Genomic DNA, 18899 nt, shown 5'->3' with positions numbered 1-18899 from the left:
TCATTGTATATGGTGTGGTGGGTTCACTGTATAAAGTGTGGAGGGTTCGTTGTATATGGTGTGGAGGGTTCATTCTCTATGGTAGAGAGCGTTCATTGTATATGGTGTGGAGGGTTCACTGTATATGGTGTGGAGGGTTAATGGTACATGGTATAAAGGGCAGTGGTACATATTGTGTTTGAAAGGGAATGCTGCATTCATCAGGGAAAGCAGTAGGAGTACATCATAAGGTGAAAGAGAAAGGGTTCATTATGGAGGGAAGAATTGTAATTAAATATAATGGATTACTTCTGAGAAAATGAAAAAAAGAAAGCTCATAAAGAATGGCTAACCATTACATTCATATTTGCAGATGGGGTATTATGGTTTATGAAACTAAGGTTCCTCGACATTCTTCCTCTTCGATAGGGGTAGAGGATTTCAGTGATGATTTAGAGGTAAGAAGTTACATGGTATAATAGAAAAGCAAAAAAAATTATCCTTTGTCTCGTGCTGCACATTATGCTTCCCTTCTAAAATTTTGTGTTATGGATATTATTGTTCAAAACAGTTCTCAGATCATGTACTAGTCATGCTCCGACATTTGTCAGGAGCTTGGTGATGCTGTATTAATCCTTCAGTCATAACTCAGAGGCCACTTTATTAGGTACACCTTTCCACCTGCTCATTAATGCAAATATCTAATCAACCAATCATGAGGCAGCAACTCAAGCAAAAAAGCATGCAGACATGGTCAAGAGGTTCATTTGTTCAGACCAAACATCGGAATGGGAAAAAAATGTGATCTAAGTGACTTAACTTTATTAGATACCTCCTGAATCTAACCAAGTGGTCACGAAGTTTGTACATTGTACATCCAACAATATTAAGCACTATAGATTGACTAATAGTGCTCACAGGGCAGCACAGTAGCCGAATGGTTAGCGCCAGCCAGCAATCAGGATTCAATTCTCACTGCTGCCTGTAAGGAGTTGCACGTTCTCCCTGTGACCGCATGGATTTCCTCAGTATTCTCCAGTTTCCTACCACGTTCCAAAGGTATGTGGTTGCAGTTAGTAAATTGTGGGCATGCAGTGTTGGTGCCAGAGACATGACGACACTTGTAGTACAATCCTCACTGATTTGGTTTGACGCACATGACATGTACGTGTGACAAATAAAGCTGATCTTTATCTTTAAAAAAGGGAAATACATATTCACAGATGCAACTGTACCATGGGGCACTGCTGGTTTGCATCTTTTAATAGGTTCCTTTTTATCTTTTTCACCTGTGTTCCATGCCATCTCTGTGTGGATCTCTGATCATGGTTTCTTTGCAATGAAAAATTTTAACAAATGGTAAAATATTGACAAAGATAATAGATGATTTCATGGGTTTGATGATTTGATGATTCAATGGAATAGCTGGAAGTAAAACAAATTAATATCCAATGGGAAAATGTTTACAGTTGAAGTCAGAAGTTTACATACCACTTAGCCAAATACATTTACTCCTAACTGACCTAAGACACGGAATGTTTTCTAGGATTAAATGTCAAGAATTCTGAAAAACTGAGTTTAAATGTATTTGGCCTAGTTGAATGTAAACTTCTGACTTCAACTGTATGGTGTAATCCTGAGTTTGCCTTGTTTGTTCCCAGATGAGATAAACAAGATAATTTTGTTCCCAATTTTGATTTATTTTGTTCAGAATGAAATAAGCTTGGTTGTATAAGAGCAGCTGATTTAGTTCTCATTGTCTATTCAATTTTCCTCAGGTACAGCAGATTTCATCTTATGAGGATTCAGTTGCTGCACATTTGTCTAAAATCCTGACATCAGATCAACATTCAGTGGTAATTTCGTCAGCAAAGTGAGTACCATGTCACAAGTTGAACCTGGACAGTCCCAGAACATTACTTTTAAAAGTCTGAGTGAATTCAACTATCCTGTCCTCCACTCTTATCATTATTTCTTCCATCTGCAAGTCCTCTTCACATTCCATTCTAAAAGTGAGCCAAGTATTAAACTTGTGACCTTTTCACCCAACCAGAACAGCAGCCACAGTTCTGAGCATTGAAATGTCTGCTGACATACATTGGTGAAATACTATTTGATCAATAGATGCAAAATTGTTGTGCATATCTATTTTGGCTTAAAGAATGGCTTAACTTTCTTGAACCAAAGTCAGATGAAATGTGATAAAAACAAAAGAATATGATGCAGATGCATAATCAATTTTATGTTTTAAAATACTTAATTAAGTGCTGTAACTCCTCGCTGTTTTTAGTTGTCAGGACTTCTAATTCGACAGATCAGCCTCACTATTACCCCTATGTCTTAGCAGTGGTTGAGAAATTACTAGGAATGGCAAAAAATTAAAACTTTTAAGTTCATTTAATCACAGGTTTAAAGAGAATAATTAATAATTCAGTGAAGTTTTGTTATACTGCTAAATAGTAGTAGAACAATTGATGATTTGAAGTCATCATCAGTGGGCCTGTCAATGCACATGAAGGGCCGAGGAGACTTTGGACTACAAAGCACACAGCTTCAGGGAGACTTGAGTTCATAAGGAGTTGTGTTCAGTGTTTATCTGATGATGTTCTGCATGAGCCTGTTTGAATGGACATCACTGTTGCCATGGCTCATTGGGCTCAAAGACAGTTGCTGTCCCAGAATCGTTTATCATAGAACATGGATAGGATCTTTCAGAGGTGTGTAATTAATATGTACTTTCTTGAAAATAAACATTAACTTGCATTACATTAATCACAGGAATTTACTACGATTAGTTGATAGTTTAAATTATTAACAAATTACAACCAAGGGACTGAAAGAAAGAAATGGCAAGTGAAGAGATATTATAATTTAGCACATGCATAATGTACCAGCTATCTAACAGAATAATATCAAATGCATTGTTCAACCACTTTCTCCTTACAGAGTGCTTTGTGAAACAGTGAAAGATTTTGTGGCCCGGGTTGGGAAGGCTTATGAGAGGACTACAGAAAACTGGGAAGAATCTGAGACTATGGCAAGAAAGGTATGCAGAAAGAACAGTGCTGTAACCAGAGTTTTTTCCCTTCAGTTTCTATCTTCACTGATCAGGATTTCTTCATAGCGCAAAATTCTGATAATCAGCTGTTCAGTTGTTTGGAAATCCCAACAGCTTTGCACATTTCTCTTGAGGACCCAATGCCTGTGCTTCCTTTAAGCTGACCAGGACCCCTTTCTCCATCTGCTTTTAGACTCCTTGTTCTGTTTCCAGCAGTTCTTTGAAACTCTCTAGAGTCTGTTTCCTGCACTCAGCTCATTGGAAAATTTGTGTAACATCTGTACAGCATCTAAAAAAATGTGAATTAAAATGATATTAATTAATGGTTTGAAAATCTGTTAATTCAGCCTCACCTGGCGGTGCTGAATTAAGAGCTTTATTGTATTTAATTTTTGCCTCTTCATAAGATCTTCAAATCATTTACATGTACTCTAAGGAGTTAGGAAGACAGAAGAGACTGTAGTTGCATAAGTCTGGGGCAAAGAAAAAAACAAACAGCAAGAGGAACTCAGTGGGTCAAGCAATATCTGTAGGGACAAATAAATGATCAACGTTTCAGATCGGGACCCTGCACCAGACCCACCAGTGTTGCTCCAGCAATGTTTATAGTCACCATAAAAGGACACACTGAATTATGTTTTTTCTTAACTGCAGTGCTCTGTCTTAAAAGAAAAATTGGACTCACTACTCAAAACACTCAGTGATGAATCTCAAGCATCATCCTCTTTGCCAAACCCACCGCCAACAATTGCAGAAGAGCAGGAAGACGGTGAGGCAGCCAATATCATGTGTGACCTTGCAGAAGAAAGATCAGCCTGTTCACCCAGACCACAGATATTTCGTCCCAGGGAGCAGCTAATGTTGCGGGCAAATAGTTTGAAGAAGGCGATACGTCAGATCATAGAGCATGCAGAGAAAGGTGAGAAATCAACAGAAAACTTCTCTGTAATTGTGCAGTGAATGCAGGCATTAGTCAACCTGACCAGTTCCTACACAGATTCCAAGCCACTTTGTACACAAACCTCAGGCTCCCAGTCATTGAATCAAAGCCCAGTAGCACCAAACTGGGATATGTTTCACTCTCCCATTGATGGCTGAAACATTGCTGTCTGGAAATTTGCCATGGTACTTCCTACTGAGCTTTAACATTGTGGTCTCCGAAGTGTGATATTTCGATGTAGTGCACTTCCTGAACCATGGTGTCCTGAGGATACCTGGAAGGTACTTCCAGAATAACATGGTTTGAATTCTATAGCATCAATCTTGAAGAGAGTGAAGGGTCCCAGTGATTTAATTAAGTAAATAAAATACAATTAAGTCTTGGGACATAATCCTCATTAAACCAACCGCAAAATTCTTCAGTCTGGTGTTCTTCATACTTCACTCAAGTATTCAGCCAGTCCCCAATCCATTTCCCTCTCTGAACCCCAATCCATTTCCTGCTCCAATGTACAACCAGTCTCTGATTCATCCCATCACATGTTACATTATAAGTATCCCATCCCTACATTTGCCAGTCAATCAATGTGTTACTGATCCAAGAGCACCTTCTCTCTAGCGCAGGTACAGACATAATCAGAGCTAATGGCCAATCCCCTGAGCCTGGTCACCAGAGAAGAAGATATAGCACGTTTTCAACACCAGAATAAGCAATACCTGTTGACATGCAGCTGAAACCTGGATCTCATAATTGTATTTTAATGTGGTAGGAAAGCAACTATCATGCTCATCATTGAATTACTTAAGCACCATACATTGGAACTTCTGCGGGTTGGTGGAAAATTTTGGTTTGAATTTTCTACAGAAATTTGACGTTACAGCAAATGTTTTGAATATAGCATCATTTGTAAAGTATCTTTACTTTGGTCTAGAAACACATTTGAAAGAAGAGAGTCACTTGTGAAAATATCATTGCTGGCTTTTGTCCTGATATAGAACAGATTGTAATATATGAGGTCTGTAATCTTCCTGCATTGTCTAGCTGTTGATGAACAGAATGCACAGACACATGACCAGGAAGGTTATACTTTTGGTGGTTGCTCTGAAGAAGAAGGAAGAGACACCCAGAATGAAGATAAGGTCTCCCTGCACTCCACATATGGCATCAACATTAAAGGAAAAGTCAACCGGAAAGGTATTAAACTTCTGAAAAGTATTTTTTTAAGATGGGATGGTGTAAGGGGTGCTCAACACATTTGAACCTGGGATGGGTTTGTACTCTTTGCAATGTATAAAGAATTCAGGATTTTCAGGGGTATCATTGAGCTGGTCCAAGGGAAATAAAGAAAGGTAGCAGAAGAGAAGGGTTAAGCGTAAGTATAAAGCAATGAAGGCTAAGAAGATGAACAAGAGATTGAAAGACTATTATGAAGCGGATTGGGAGATAGAGGAAAGGGGTGTTTTTATGAAGGGTAAGTGAATTAGAATTTAGTGAGGATGGCATTGAAAGTGGTGACAGAAATAGCAGACTGATGGTGTGTAACAAGATTTAGGTTAAGGGTGCTACTTGGAGATAGTTCATATTAGTGATCAAATTTTAAGCAGGGCTGCCCTCTACTGTGTCAATGGAGAATTACAATAATCAAAACCTTGGCTCCAAAATGGTTTCATAGCAACATCTGGGGTCACACAAGCATAGATTATGCTCTAAGGAGGAAAAGGGCATGAATTAGTCATGGGACAAGAAAAGCATCATCCATTGGAGACTAAACAGAGTGCGGATGCTGGAACCTGGAGGAACAAAAAATCTGCTAGAGGATCTCAGTAGATTAAGCAATGCCTGCAGGAAGAATGACATTGTCTATATTTTGGGTTAAAACCCTGCACCAAGGCTGGATTTTGACACAAAATATTGACAATTCCTTTCCTCCTGCAGATATTGCTCAATCTGCTGAGTTCCTCCAGCAGATTTTTTTTTGTTGCTCTAGTATCATTCTTTGTCTGGGGCCAGGAGCAATACCAAACAAAGTCTGAAGATAGGAATACCAACTGAGATTTGTAAGAATGGAAAAGGCTGAGTTCCACAATTTATAATGTCCAAGGTCTGATGTCAAAAATGAAAAAAGATTTTTGTTTGATACATCTGCCTTTTTGAATAATGAATGTTGAACAGTGCAGCAGAGGTACCAGTAAAGTTAGATAGGTAAAATGGATCGTGGTTTTTATACAGGTGATTCAGAAACTCCAAGCAGCAAACTCAGCAATTATTTCTCATTTCTCAAACCTGTTGCTATTCTCTTGCCTGTTCCATATCATGTTTCGAGATGACTTGTCTACAAGCTCTCAAAGTAAAGAAACATACACGTAAATAGAAAGAGATTGCTTTCATAGTTTATTTCTCATTTCATGGAGTTCATTTTTCACATTTGTTAGTTTGGGGTCATACTATGTTTCTATTCATGAACAGCACCTTATAGATTTTAAATCTCTAAAGCACATTGCTTTTAGTTTCAGAAATCTTTAGATATCTCTTAAGTGTAAATGAGTGGATTAATGGCAAATAGGTGTCAATAAAATGTAGCTGAACACCATGGTGCTATCCTTTTTGCAGTGCCAAAGTCTCCCTGTGAGAGGAGAATCAGTAAAGGAAGCCTGTCCATTGGGAGTTCCTCCTCACTTCCTACTCCTAGAGACAATTTACCAATGCTTAACTCCAAGATTCTCTACCCAAGTAAGTAATTTTATGAAACATAAATTACCCAATGACACAGGGACCCCTTGAGGGTGACGCAGTGAGAACACTGCAACAGTACTGATATATCCATACGTAATTTCTAAATTGCCGCCTCAAAGTTCAAAGTAAATTTATTATCAAAGTACATGTATGTTACCAAATACAAACCTGACATTCATTTTCTTGCAGGAATTCATAGTTAATACAAGAAACACTGTAGAATCAATTGAAGATGACCCCCAACACGTGCAAAATACAAAAAGTTTAAAAAGAAATAATAATAATAATAATAATAAATAATTAAGCAATAAATATCAAAAACATGAGATGAAGAGCCCTTGAAAATTAGTCCATAGGTTATGGGAACAGTTCAGTGATGGGGTGAGCGAAGTTGAATGAAGTTATCCCCTCTCACTCTGGGGTCTGATGGCTGAGGGGTAATAACTGTTCCTGAACCTGGTGGTGTGGGTCCTGAGGCTCCTGTACCACCTTCCTGATGCCAGCAGTGAGACGAGAGCATGGCCTGGATGGTGGGGGTCCTTGATGATGGATGCAGCCTTCCTGTGACAGCACCCCATGTAGATGTGTTCAATGGTGGGGATTGCTGTACCCATGATGGACTGACCCATATTCACTACTTTTTGTAGGCTCTTCCATTCAAGCACATTGGTGTTTCCATACCAGGACATGATGCAACCAACCAGTATATTCTGCACCACACATCTATAGAAGTTTGTCAAAGTTTTAGATGTCATGCCGAATCTTTGCAAACAATAGAGATGTTGCTTTGTTTTGTTAGTAATGGCACTGTGCTGGGCACAGGACAGATTTCCTGAAATGATAACACCGAGGAATTTAAAGTTGCTGTCCCTCTCCACCTCTGATCCCCTGATGAGGACTCTGCTTTCATCCTCCTAAGGTCAATAATCATCTTCCTGATCTTGTGAGAAGTTGATGTGGCACCATTCAGTCAGATGTATGGTCTCTCTTCTGTATGCTGATGTGTTACCACTTTTAATTCAGCCAATGACAGTGGTGCCATCAGCAAACTTAAATATGGATTTAGAGCTGTGCTTAGCCTCACAGTCACAAGTATAAAGCAAGCAGAACAGAGGAGCTAAGCGCACAGCCCTGTGGTGTGCTTGTGCTGATAAAGATTGTGCAGGAGATGTTGTTGCCAATACAAACTTACTGGGATCTGCAAGTGAGGAAATTGAGGATTTCAGTTGCACAATCTGAACAGGTATTGAAGCTAAGCTCTGAAGCTTATTGATTAGTTTTGAGTGGGGGGTAATTGAATGACGAGTTGAAGTCAGTAAAGAACATCCTGATGTATGCATCTTTGCTGTCCAGATGTTGCAGAGTTGAGTGAAGAACCAATGAAATGACATCTGATGATGACCTGTTGTTCCAGTAGGCAAATTGGTGTGGATCCAAGTCACTTCTCAGACAGGAGTTGATACGTTTCATCACCAGTTTCTCAAAGCACTTCATTAATTACAGACAACTCCAAGAAATTATGGAAGGATTGCCAGAAACTGGTTACCATTTTGAGGTTCTATCCCAGTTTTTACACTGAATTTGACCTGGTATTTTAACTTTATGAGAGTTGTACATTGAAATTGTTGAGAATATTAAATGGTTTGTTCTGGTCCTACTGTTGCTCACACACAATAATCTGCAAATTATTTTAGTATTTTGACTTTACTTTCTCAGTTCAATGCCTGACATCATCATCTGGGATATTATATTACACAAAGTGTGGGGAGAGGAAGCTGAGGGCCTGAACACTGATTTCCGGGATCTGAACTTTTATTCAGGTGGGGGTGTGGGTGCTTCCACTTCGTGCTGCAAGTTGATTTTGCCACTGACTCTCTGTCTTGTGCACTCCTCTTCAGGTTTACGAGCCGGATTGGCTGCTTCTTTGGCTGGAGGATCTGTCATCAGCAAAATGTTACTTGTCCATGCTGACCCTGTGATCTCGGAACCTGATATTCTGTATGTACCGTGGGACACTTTATAGTTGTTACTTTATTCTCCAAGTACTTTCCCTTGTTTTTTGGCATTCCATTTCCAGATGTGTGGTCTGTTTTATTTTATTACTAGGTTTAATTCAGGTTCTGGTTTTCAAGAATTTTGTTCTATTCAAGATGAATTACAATTGCAAGGGATTTTTTATGATTTTTTTTTGCAACCTCTGTGAGTTCCACTAAATTCCAGATCAGATATAGCACAGATAAAAATTATTTAAAGCTTCTTATGAGAAATCTCATCGAACGTTTCCAGAGCAATTGCAGCATGGGTTATACAAAGAATTAAAATCCCTTCTCACTGATCCATTATCTCATATTGCTAATTTTGTCTGAATATGCAGTCAGTCATTGGGCATCAAGCATACAAATTTAATTGAATGGGACTGCAATATTATTTACTCCATCTACAGACAGTGATGATGACTTCTCATAGAAACCTTAAACCTTGCCATAGCTTGCTCATTGGGAGCCAAACCCTCCTTTTGGTTCTTTTTGAGGAGCACAGATCAACTGTTCATTATTCTGCCTTCTGTCAGCAGCTTGGTTCCCTTATAGAGTTAAAGAGTGCTCTTTCCAGATGGGAGTGATTTTTTTTTGAGGGGGAAAGGATGTTGTACTTTCTCAATCAATCTTGGGATGATGCCAACTTTCTACTGTAGTATTTTGGTTAGAAGTTTGCTCTTGTTAAGACTGCAGGTAAATACTATTGCTGGCTATCTGGTGAATGTACCTTCATAAGATAGAACAATCTAAAATAGAGGAGAGTTTTCTTCATGTGGTCTCATTGATATGTAAACTAAATAAATTTGTTTTGTTCTTCAGAAATGGGTACACAGAAAAATGTGTCATGAATAATTATTTTGGAATTGGATTGGATGCAAAAATATCGCTGGACTTCAACAACAAACGGGATGAACATCCAGAAAAATGCAGGTGAGGAAGCTGGCAGCAGGTTGAGTGTTGAACTGAAAAAATACCCAACCTGCTACTTATTCATAAGCTGCACATCCCTCTCCAGGTTTCATATTCCATAATATTGAAGGAGATCATTGTTAACATCAAATTATGAGCAAAATGTCAGAAGCCCCCAACTGCATCTCACTTTGAGCAGAAATGTAAAGCTCTAAATTGCTGATCATACATAATCCAATAATTTCTATTCCTTCCAACACAGTTTATGCCCAAATATTCCCCTCCTTTCCTTGTTTTATACCTTACCCCAGAATGATTACAAATAACTATTCTCCTCTTTCTTTATCTTCTTATTCCTATTTGTCCACTGTATTCTGACTCTGTCACAGACTGCATGAATTTTCCTTCCACACCATATTCAGTATTGGCTGACAGGATTCCTTGGGTTTAGTTTCTACCAGTTCAGAAATGACTAGGACATCAGTATGAACTGGCAAGTATTATTTGTTTTTAGCTATTGGTGTCTTATGAATTGTATTTAACTTTTTATAGTTTTTTCTCAGGAGTCGAACAAAAAATATGATGTGGTATGGGGTTCTTGGAACCAAGGAGCTACTACACAGAACGTATAAAAATTTGGAGCAGAAAGTACTTCTCGAGGTTGGTATCTTATTTACTCCACATTTTCTAGACCATCAGTCTTTGGACATAATTTTAAATAATCCTTTTTGCATGAACCATCCCTACATCACAAAACAGGGTGTAAAAGCTGGGGATTCAAACTTCCACGAGACCAGCTTGATTAAAGTATAGAGGTCAAATGGTGAATCTCATTCCGTCCAATCCCATCTCATCCATGCAGACGTTGTTGACCATTGGCAGCATTGATAGTGCCCAGAGGTCCGTGAGTTCAAGACTCAATTCAGAGGCAAACAATGCAATACACTTTTCAGGTATTGTTAATAAGGCCCTATTCAGATAGATGCAGAATATTCCTTGGTTATATTTGATAAAAAGCAGGAAATTCTTGTGGCCAACTTTTCTTCTTCAAAAGCAATGCCCCTATGTGTGAAAGATGAGGTCTTTTCCATGTTGAGTAAAAGATGCAAGGAAGATGGAGCCCAGTGAGCTTGGAAGGAGCATGGAAAGCAAGCTGCAGATAATTAGAAATAAGCATGAAAAGCAGATCACCAATGAATAAAAAAAACAGTGAGAGTGCCTAAGCAAGCTTATAAAAGCACCAGAAAGAGAGTCATGGAGAGTTTAAACCGTGGGGAACGTTGAGTCAAAGAATCTAGGAGGACAGACTCTGAGTGATTGTAAAAAGGTGCAGGAGTGTCTTATTGAATTAGATATGTATATATCAATGAGTTTAATTAAATATTTGCTTTAAACAAAGCAAGGAATTATTTGGTGAGGCAATGGGAAGCATTGAAAAAGAGGCAAAAGAATGAAAAAGATAAATAGCACCAAACCAGAAATAGGACATTTTTAGACAGAACCAAAGTAAGAAGATAGGACAAAGGTAGGTTTATAGTACATGAGATAAGTATAGTAGACCATAAGACATAGGAGCAGAATTAGGCCATCTGGCCCATCGAGTCTGCACCACCATTCAATCATGTCGATTCCTTTTTTCTTTCTCCTCCTCAACCCTAGTTCCCGGTTTTCTCCTTGTAACCTTTGATGCCATGTCCAATCAAAAACCTATCAATCTCTGCCTTAAGTACCCAACGACCTGGCCGCCACAGTTGCATGTGGCAACAGATTCCTCGAATTCACCACTCTTTGACTGAAGAAATTTCTCTGCATCTCTTACCTCTCTGTTTTGAAAGGGTGCCTCTCTATCCTAGACTGTCCCACCATGGGAAACATCCTTTCCACATCTACTCTAAGCCTTCAAACATTTGAAAGGTTTCAATGAGATCCTCCCTCATGCTTCTGAATTCCAACGAGTACAGACCCAGAGCCATCAAACGTTCCTCGTAGGATAACCCTTTCATTCCTGGAATTATCCTTGTGAACCACCTCTGGACCCGCTCCAATGCCAGCACGTCCTTTCTAAGATGAGGGCCCAAAACTGTTCACAATACTCAAGGTGAGTCCTCACCTTTGCCTTATAAAGCCTCAGCATCACTTCCATGCTCTTGTATTCTAGACCTCTCAACCCCATTTTCCTGCTGCCTTCTCCCCTTATTGATCCCCTTACTAATCAGGAGCCTATTAACCTCCGCTTTAAATATATCCAATGTCTTTGCCTCCACGGCCATCTGTGACAATGAATTCCACAGATTCACAACCGTCTGGCTAAAATTCCTCCTCAACTCTGTTCTAAAGCAACATCTTTCTATTCTGAGGCTGTCCCTCTGGTTGAAGACTACTCCACCATGTTCATTCTATAGGCCATTCAATATTTGATAGATTGTCAATGAGATTCCCATCATTCTCCTAAACTGCAGTGAGTAAAAGAGCCTTCAAATGCTCCTCATACATTAACCCTTTCATTCCTGGAATCATTCTTGTGAACCTCCTCTGGAGCCTCTCCAATGACAGCACATTGACTTACTACTCACAGTACTCCAAGTGCAGACTGACCAATACCTCAGCATTACATCCTTCCTTTCTCTTGTAGTCCTCTCAAAATGAATGCTAACATTGCATTTGCCTTCCTTGCCACTGATTCAACTTGCAAGTTAACCTTTAGAGTATCCTGCACAAAGACTCCCAAGTCCATTTTGGCTTCTTATGTCTGAATTTTATCCTAATTTATTCCTTCTACCAAACTGGATGATCGTACACTTCCCTACACTATATTCCATCTGCCACTTCTTAGCCCATTTTCTTAATCTGTCTTAAGTCCTTCTGCAGACTCCCTGCTTCTCTCCACCTGTCTTAGTATTGTCTGCAAATTATGCCACAAAGCCATCAATTCCATTATCCAAATGATGGATCTATAATGTGAAAAGAAGTGGTCCAACCTGGGCCCCTGCAGAACACCTCTGCTCAGTAGTGCAGCAAACCAGAGAAATTCCCTTACGTTGCCGCTCTTTGCCTTCTGTAGGTCAGCCAATTTCCTGTAATACAATGGGCTCTTCTTGTTTAGCAGCTCATCTGCAGCACCTTATCAAAGGCCTGAAAATCCAAGTAAGCAGCATCCACTGATTTTTCTTTGTCTATTCTATCTGCTATTTCCTTAAAGAATTCCAACAGATTTGTTCAGGCAAGATTTCCCCTTAAGGAAACCATGCTGACCAGCCTATTTTATCATGTGCCTCCAAGTAACCCTAAACCTCATCCTTAATAATGAACTTCAACATCTTACCAAAATCAGAGCTTTCTGAACAGCCAACAAGTAGGGTGTTAAAAAAAATCATCACTCTGGTGCCAGATAAGTGAGAACTAGGCTGTTTGCAGGAAGTTTAGAGGAGAATTAGAGAAGGAAATAAGAGAGGCAAGGAGGGAGAATGACAAGCAACTGACAAAACATAAATAGAAATCCAAATTTTAATTGAGTAGTTATGTGAGCAGTAAGATGGTTGTAAGAGGAGAGGAAAGTTTTATTAAACAACAAAAATGGAAATGCCTAAAATAAATGTAGTGCATGATAGCACTTATTAGATAAGTATATCATATTTATCTTCATCAATGAGGAACGTGCTGCTGAGGTCTCAGCAAAAGAAGATGTAATTGAAATTCTGTATAACTAAAAATCGAACATGAAGAGATGATAGAAAGGCTGTCTGCAGCTAAAATGGATCATCTAACTGGTCCATATGGAATGTACATGTCCTAGCCGTAATCCTCTAAGCATCTTAGATTCAAAGGCCCTGGTTGTGGATTGGAAAATTGTAAATGTTGCACCTAACCTTGCTCAGTGGTGAGAGTTTTAGAAAAATTAATCTGGGATCGAAGTAGTTATCTTTTAGTTAAGGAAAGCCTGCATAAATTTGCTTTAGGTAAATTGTAAATTATTATCTTGAATGAGTTGTTTTGATGAAATAACAGGTATAGTTGATGAAGGCAGTGCTTTTGGTGTATGTGGACTTCCAAAAAGTGATTGATAAAGTGATGCATGTCATCAGTACTGAAGTCCACAGAATAAGAGAGGCTAGAATAGCTGCAAAGTAATAAGAAGAAACAGTAGTAGTGAAAGACTGTTTTTCAGACTGGGTGGAAATATACAGCTGAGTAGCTGAGTTCCCCAAGTGTTACTGCTGGCTTCAGAGTGTTTCTGAATATTTGTGACTTGTCCTTGAGTGTACAGGATACAATTTCCAAATTGCAAATGACACTAAACCGGAAGGTGTAGTGAGTGCTGAGGAGGATACCAGTAAATTTCAAGAAGATACAGTCATGTTGGTGAAATGGACAGACAGGTGACAGATAAAACTGTGATGTTATACTTTGCTTGAAAGAAGACACATTGTAAATTAGAGGTATAATTTTAAAGCAAATTCGTAACCAGGGAGATCTGGGAAGATCTGCACAATTCTTTATAACTCACAAGGGAAGTTGACAAAAAACATTCACAGCTTTAGCTTTAATGAATACAGCTGCAGAACATAATGGTAGGGAAATTATGATAAACTTTTACAGAACATTTGTTTGGCCACAACTGGAGTATGTTGTATAATTCTGGGTACCACACTGTCTGAAAGTTACAGAGGTTTGAGAAAGAGTGCAGAAGAAATCAACTGAAATGATTTCAGATATGAGAGACATTGATACATCTCTGTATTCATGAAACAAGAGATCCAGGTCTGCAGTGCACTGCCAAATGTTGTAAGGGATGTAGGTTAAATTGCCTTTGTCTGCACAACAGTTTCTGTATTTTGAAAATTAATTCACCTGCTCCAAATTATTTGGACATTGTGGGAATAAAATTCATTGTGCCTTAAGCACATTCTTTTCAGTGTTTGGTACCGAGTGATTCAGATAGAAAGTAAATCTTCTGTTGTTTAAGTGCAGAGAATGCAGATTCATTAGAATGACATCAAACAACAATGAAATGAGGGAAAGTGCTTGAGGAACTGAATAACCCACTGTAGTGCTGCTCACTTTACTTTCCTGTCTCATGTGAAAGCTTGTAGCTAATCCACTGTGGTATCCAGTCCTGAAACATGAAAAGAAAACTTCTGGCGTATTGAAAATTTAGTCCTCCTCAAATCACGGCCCATTCATCCTTTGATCTTTAGGTTCTGTCACTTCTTACCGTTATTAATGAGGAATTATCAAGGTCAAGTACAAGTTCAGTTTTAATTATCATTGATGCATACATTAATATAGCCAAATGAAACGGAGTCCATTCAGGACCAAGGTACAAAACATGTTACCAACAGCACACTGCACAGAGGACAAATAGCACACGTGGTTACAAGTTCAAGAAAACATACAGTCACAAAGGAGGAAAAAAACTCATATCTTTGTTTTTTGCTTCAATTCTGCTATTAGTGCTATTGATAATGTCAAAGTTTATTCAGTATTGATAAGTTTGACAATTCCTATAGATGCACATGGAAAGTATCCTAACTGGTTGCACCATGGGCCAGATACAGAATTACTAATCCCTAGGAATGGAAAAGACTGAAGAAAGTGGTGGATACAGCAGAGTCCATCTCAGACAAAGACCTCGCACTATTGAGTATATTTACAAAGATAGCAGCATTCATTATCGCCATGTTCTCTTCTCCCATCTACCATCAGGTAGGAGATACAGAAGCCTTAGGTTCCACACCACCAGGTTTAGGATCAGTTATTACCCAACAACCAACAAGCTTCTGAGCCAACGTGGATAATCTCACCCACCACAACTCTGAACTGATTCTACAACCTACAAACTCACTTTCAAAGAACTTTTGCAACTCATGTTCTCAGTATTATTTCATTTATTTGCACAGTTTCTTTTTTTCCATATTGGCTGTTTGTCAGTCTTTTAGTAAATTCTATTATATTCTTTATTTTTCCTGGAAATGCCTGAAGTATATGAATATCAAGGTATGTATATGGTAACATATATATGCTTTGATTATAAGTTTGCTTTACTTAATTTAATTTGATCTTTTTCTCCCCCTTTTCTATTACAGTGTGATGGACAGCGCATTCCCCTACCTAGCTTGCAGGGTATTGCAGTACTAAATATCCCCAGCTATGCTGGTGGTACCAACTTTTGGGGTGGAACCAAGGAAGATGATGTAAGTACAACTTTAAAACTGGTTTTGGTAAATGTAAGTAAATAGGGTTGCAGGTGTAGCATTCATTACGTGTAAGTAAACATAAATCATAGAGCCATGGTACTCGTATCCATAGAGTGATGCTGATCATTGCTATCTCTCGTGCATTAATACAATTGCTGACATAACCCTTGTTGATCGCTCTGCAGATTTTCACAGCTCCTTCTTTTGATGACAAGATTTTGGAGGTGGTGGCTGTGTTTGGCAGTATGCAAATGGCAGTTTCACGAGTCATCAATCTGCAACATCATCGAATTGCTCAAGTAAGAGAGCTCACCCATGCTTGTTTACTCTCTTCCTTGATTCTTTTTTTCCTCAAGTAGATTAATTAACACCCTCCCTCAAAACAATGTTAACTGCTGTGCCAAGGGCATTTGTTCAATAGACTGTACTTCCCTCATAATTTCAGAGGGCACTCAGAAGTTGCCTTCTGGGCCAACAGTAGATTAAGTTCCCATTTATTACTGTTTCTTTGCCACTGAGTACAAAGTATGGGAAGTAGTCCAAAGATTACTGTTAAGCCTTGCTTTGGCCTCTTTTCTAGCTCATAAAACTCTCTTTGGGGTGTCACCTCATTTGTTAAATTATAAAAAATCTGGCATTTCCCTTCTCTTTTATTCTTTCACTGTCCACTAATATCCTAACCTTTGTGACTAATTTCTCAACAGTAAATTCAATAGTACACTTTCTTGGTAACCCAAATGCATCAGAAAATGCAACAATTCAGAAAACAGAGGAACACATTACCAGTGGTCAGCCTGACACTAACTAAGAACCAAATGCTCATTCTCATCTTACAGTTGTAGATGAAACAAGAGGTAAAGCTAAAAGAAAATGAAAAATGCTAGTGATAACCAATGCGGAATCAAATCCAGTAAATGGGAGTTGTGGATTGGAAAGAGAAAATAAAATAATATTTTGGACTTGTAATAATTCAGTTGGCTCATCATTCTCTAGGGAAAGGAAGCTGCCATGATCATTTGTTTGGGCATGCATGGTTCAGGCCCATGCACCCTATATTCACTCTAAACTGATGATACTAAAACAAAACAGAGGGAGGAAGCCTGCCACCATCACTTGGATCAGTAGTATAATAGCAAAACCAGTCTTGCCAGTGTTACTCACAACCTGAGAACAAATAAACCAAAAAATAAACACAGCCAACTATAATGGAGCTAGGATCTCGGTACTCAGCTCAGCAAAAGCAAGATTAGTGAACTCTTTCAGAGGCTGTGAGCTTCTTTCTTGATCTCGTATGGTGCATAAATATTAATACTGTAGACATAGGGTCTTTGTTTATTGAGTAACAGCTATAGAATAGAATGTAAGTATTTGACTTATTTCGATTGGAAGCACTAAGGGTAAATATTAAGAGGATCTTTTTTAGATTTTTATCGGCCTCCTTAACTAGGATGCACTTTCTTCCCATTTCTAGTGTCGTTCAGTAAAGATTACAATTCTTGGTGATGAAGGAGTCCCAGTACAAGTGGATGGGGAAGCTTGGATTCAACCCCCTGGCTACATAAAAATCATTCACAAAAACCGTGCACAGATGTTGACTAGAGATCGGGTAGGTATTGTCTGGAGCCTGGGAATGAAAGCCAAATTAATTTCCAGAAATAACTGAGGTAAAATAGTTCTGTTTTACACTATAAAATCCCACTTTGGCAGCAGGTGTCAATCAAGCAGAAATAACATTTCATTTACCTTTAAGCATGTTGTTTACAAAAGCCCATTTACAATTTTCATTACTTGATCTGATGTATTAGTGTCACTACACTAAGTAATAGGTAGACAGTATATATTTTAATATTAATATGTCTTTGAATGGGATTCTTTTGTTATTACTGACTTCAAATTCACAACAGTGTAAAATCTGTTGCATTTCTGACTGAACTTTCTTTAATAACAATATTGTTCAATTTTACCAAACACAGCTAAAATCCAAAAAAAGTCCTGAACTGTACCAGAAATTATGCTCATAAACTTCAAGCCACTCTAATGCTAAACTGTATTGGGAAGAATAACATATAAGTACATCAAAATGTTTTCTTTCCATGTGAGACTGTTGTATTTGTTTATGTATATTTTTTGGGATCTGAGATCCCTTGCAAGGCCTTGTCTTTAGCACTCACCTGGTGGGCTGAGTCATTATTGATATTGCAGTTGTTCTTGGGAGTCTCCTCCTGTGATTAGCTCTTTAATTATCCACTACCATTCATGACTACAGCTTTGATCTGATCTGTTAATTATGAGATCATTGAACATGATATATTGTACATTGCATATTTATGCAATTAATGCCTCTTCCATAGTGTACAAATAAATACAGATTAGTCACTGCATAGGTGCTTTTGTACAGATTCCCTTGTTTAAAGGTTCTCCTGTTACATTAATCGTTTTGATAAACATAGGGCTTGTCAAGAGAGTATGGCAAATTTCCCAACGTTTAACAGAGACGGAAGATTTTCTGAGCATTTGCCTTTCTCAAGAAATACTACACTGGAACCAAACATACTATATCTTAATCACATGTGATGTCATCTCTTTATTCCCTATAACCATTAGGTTTAAATTAAAGGAGGTAGATTGGCATTGAATCCAAATGCAGTAGAAGCCTGAGTTGGGATAGGTGACCTTGAGTTAATTTGTGTCTGCCCATCCCACAGGCTTTTGAGAATACCCTCAAATCTTGGGAAGATAAACAAAAATGTGAACTACCTCGTCCGTCATCCCAGCATGCCTTGCAGCCTGAGATAGTTTCAGAAGAGGAAGCTGCTGAGATCAACCAGTTTGGCCGAGCGGCTGGAACGCTCATCCATCGGTAAGTGGTTCAAAGGAATTTGTCTGAACTACACATCATCTTTAAGCATAGACCGCAGGATTGTTCATACTGCAGACATCCTGAGAGTGACCTCTGCAATGGTTCGAGAAGACTGGGGTAAAACTCTAGTCCTAGAACATGAGTGGCAGGAGAAATACACTCTTCAGCATTGAATATTGAAGGGAGGTTG

General features: G+C 38.6%; 1 protein-coding gene across 4 annotated transcripts in view; it reads left to right on the top strand.

Moving 5' to 3' along the window:
* Positions 1-18899, top strand: part of LOC140725377 (diacylglycerol kinase delta-like) — a 161447-nt gene that overhangs the window by 121918 nt on the left and 20630 nt on the right. For all 4 annotated transcript variants that reach the window (XM_073040779.1, XM_073040778.1, XM_073040780.1 and 1 more), the window contains 13 exons: positions 353-437; positions 1758-1852; positions 2926-3025; positions 3692-3956; positions 5019-5171; positions 6588-6707; positions 8609-8708; positions 9566-9676; positions 10219-10315; positions 15739-15846; positions 16035-16148; positions 17321-17455; positions 18555-18709. In XM_073040779.1, the coding sequence (XP_072896880.1) occupies positions 353-437; positions 1758-1852; positions 2926-3025; positions 3692-3956; positions 5019-5171; positions 6588-6707; positions 8609-8708; positions 9566-9676; positions 10219-10315; positions 15739-15846; positions 16035-16148; positions 17321-17455; positions 18555-18709 (1638 nt within the window). The remainder of the gene's footprint in view (positions 1-352; positions 438-1757; positions 1853-2925; positions 3026-3691; positions 3957-5018; positions 5172-6587; positions 6708-8608; positions 8709-9565; positions 9677-10218; positions 10316-15738; positions 15847-16034; positions 16149-17320; positions 17456-18554; positions 18710-18899) is intronic.

The sequence above is a fragment of the Hemitrygon akajei genome, chromosome 3, assembly GCF_048418815.1.
Source record: "Hemitrygon akajei chromosome 3, sHemAka1.3, whole genome shotgun sequence".
NCBI classification, from domain to species: domain Eukaryota; kingdom Metazoa; phylum Chordata; class Chondrichthyes; order Myliobatiformes; family Dasyatidae; genus Hemitrygon; species Hemitrygon akajei.
This window is presented reverse-complemented; position numbering and strand designations above follow the sequence as displayed.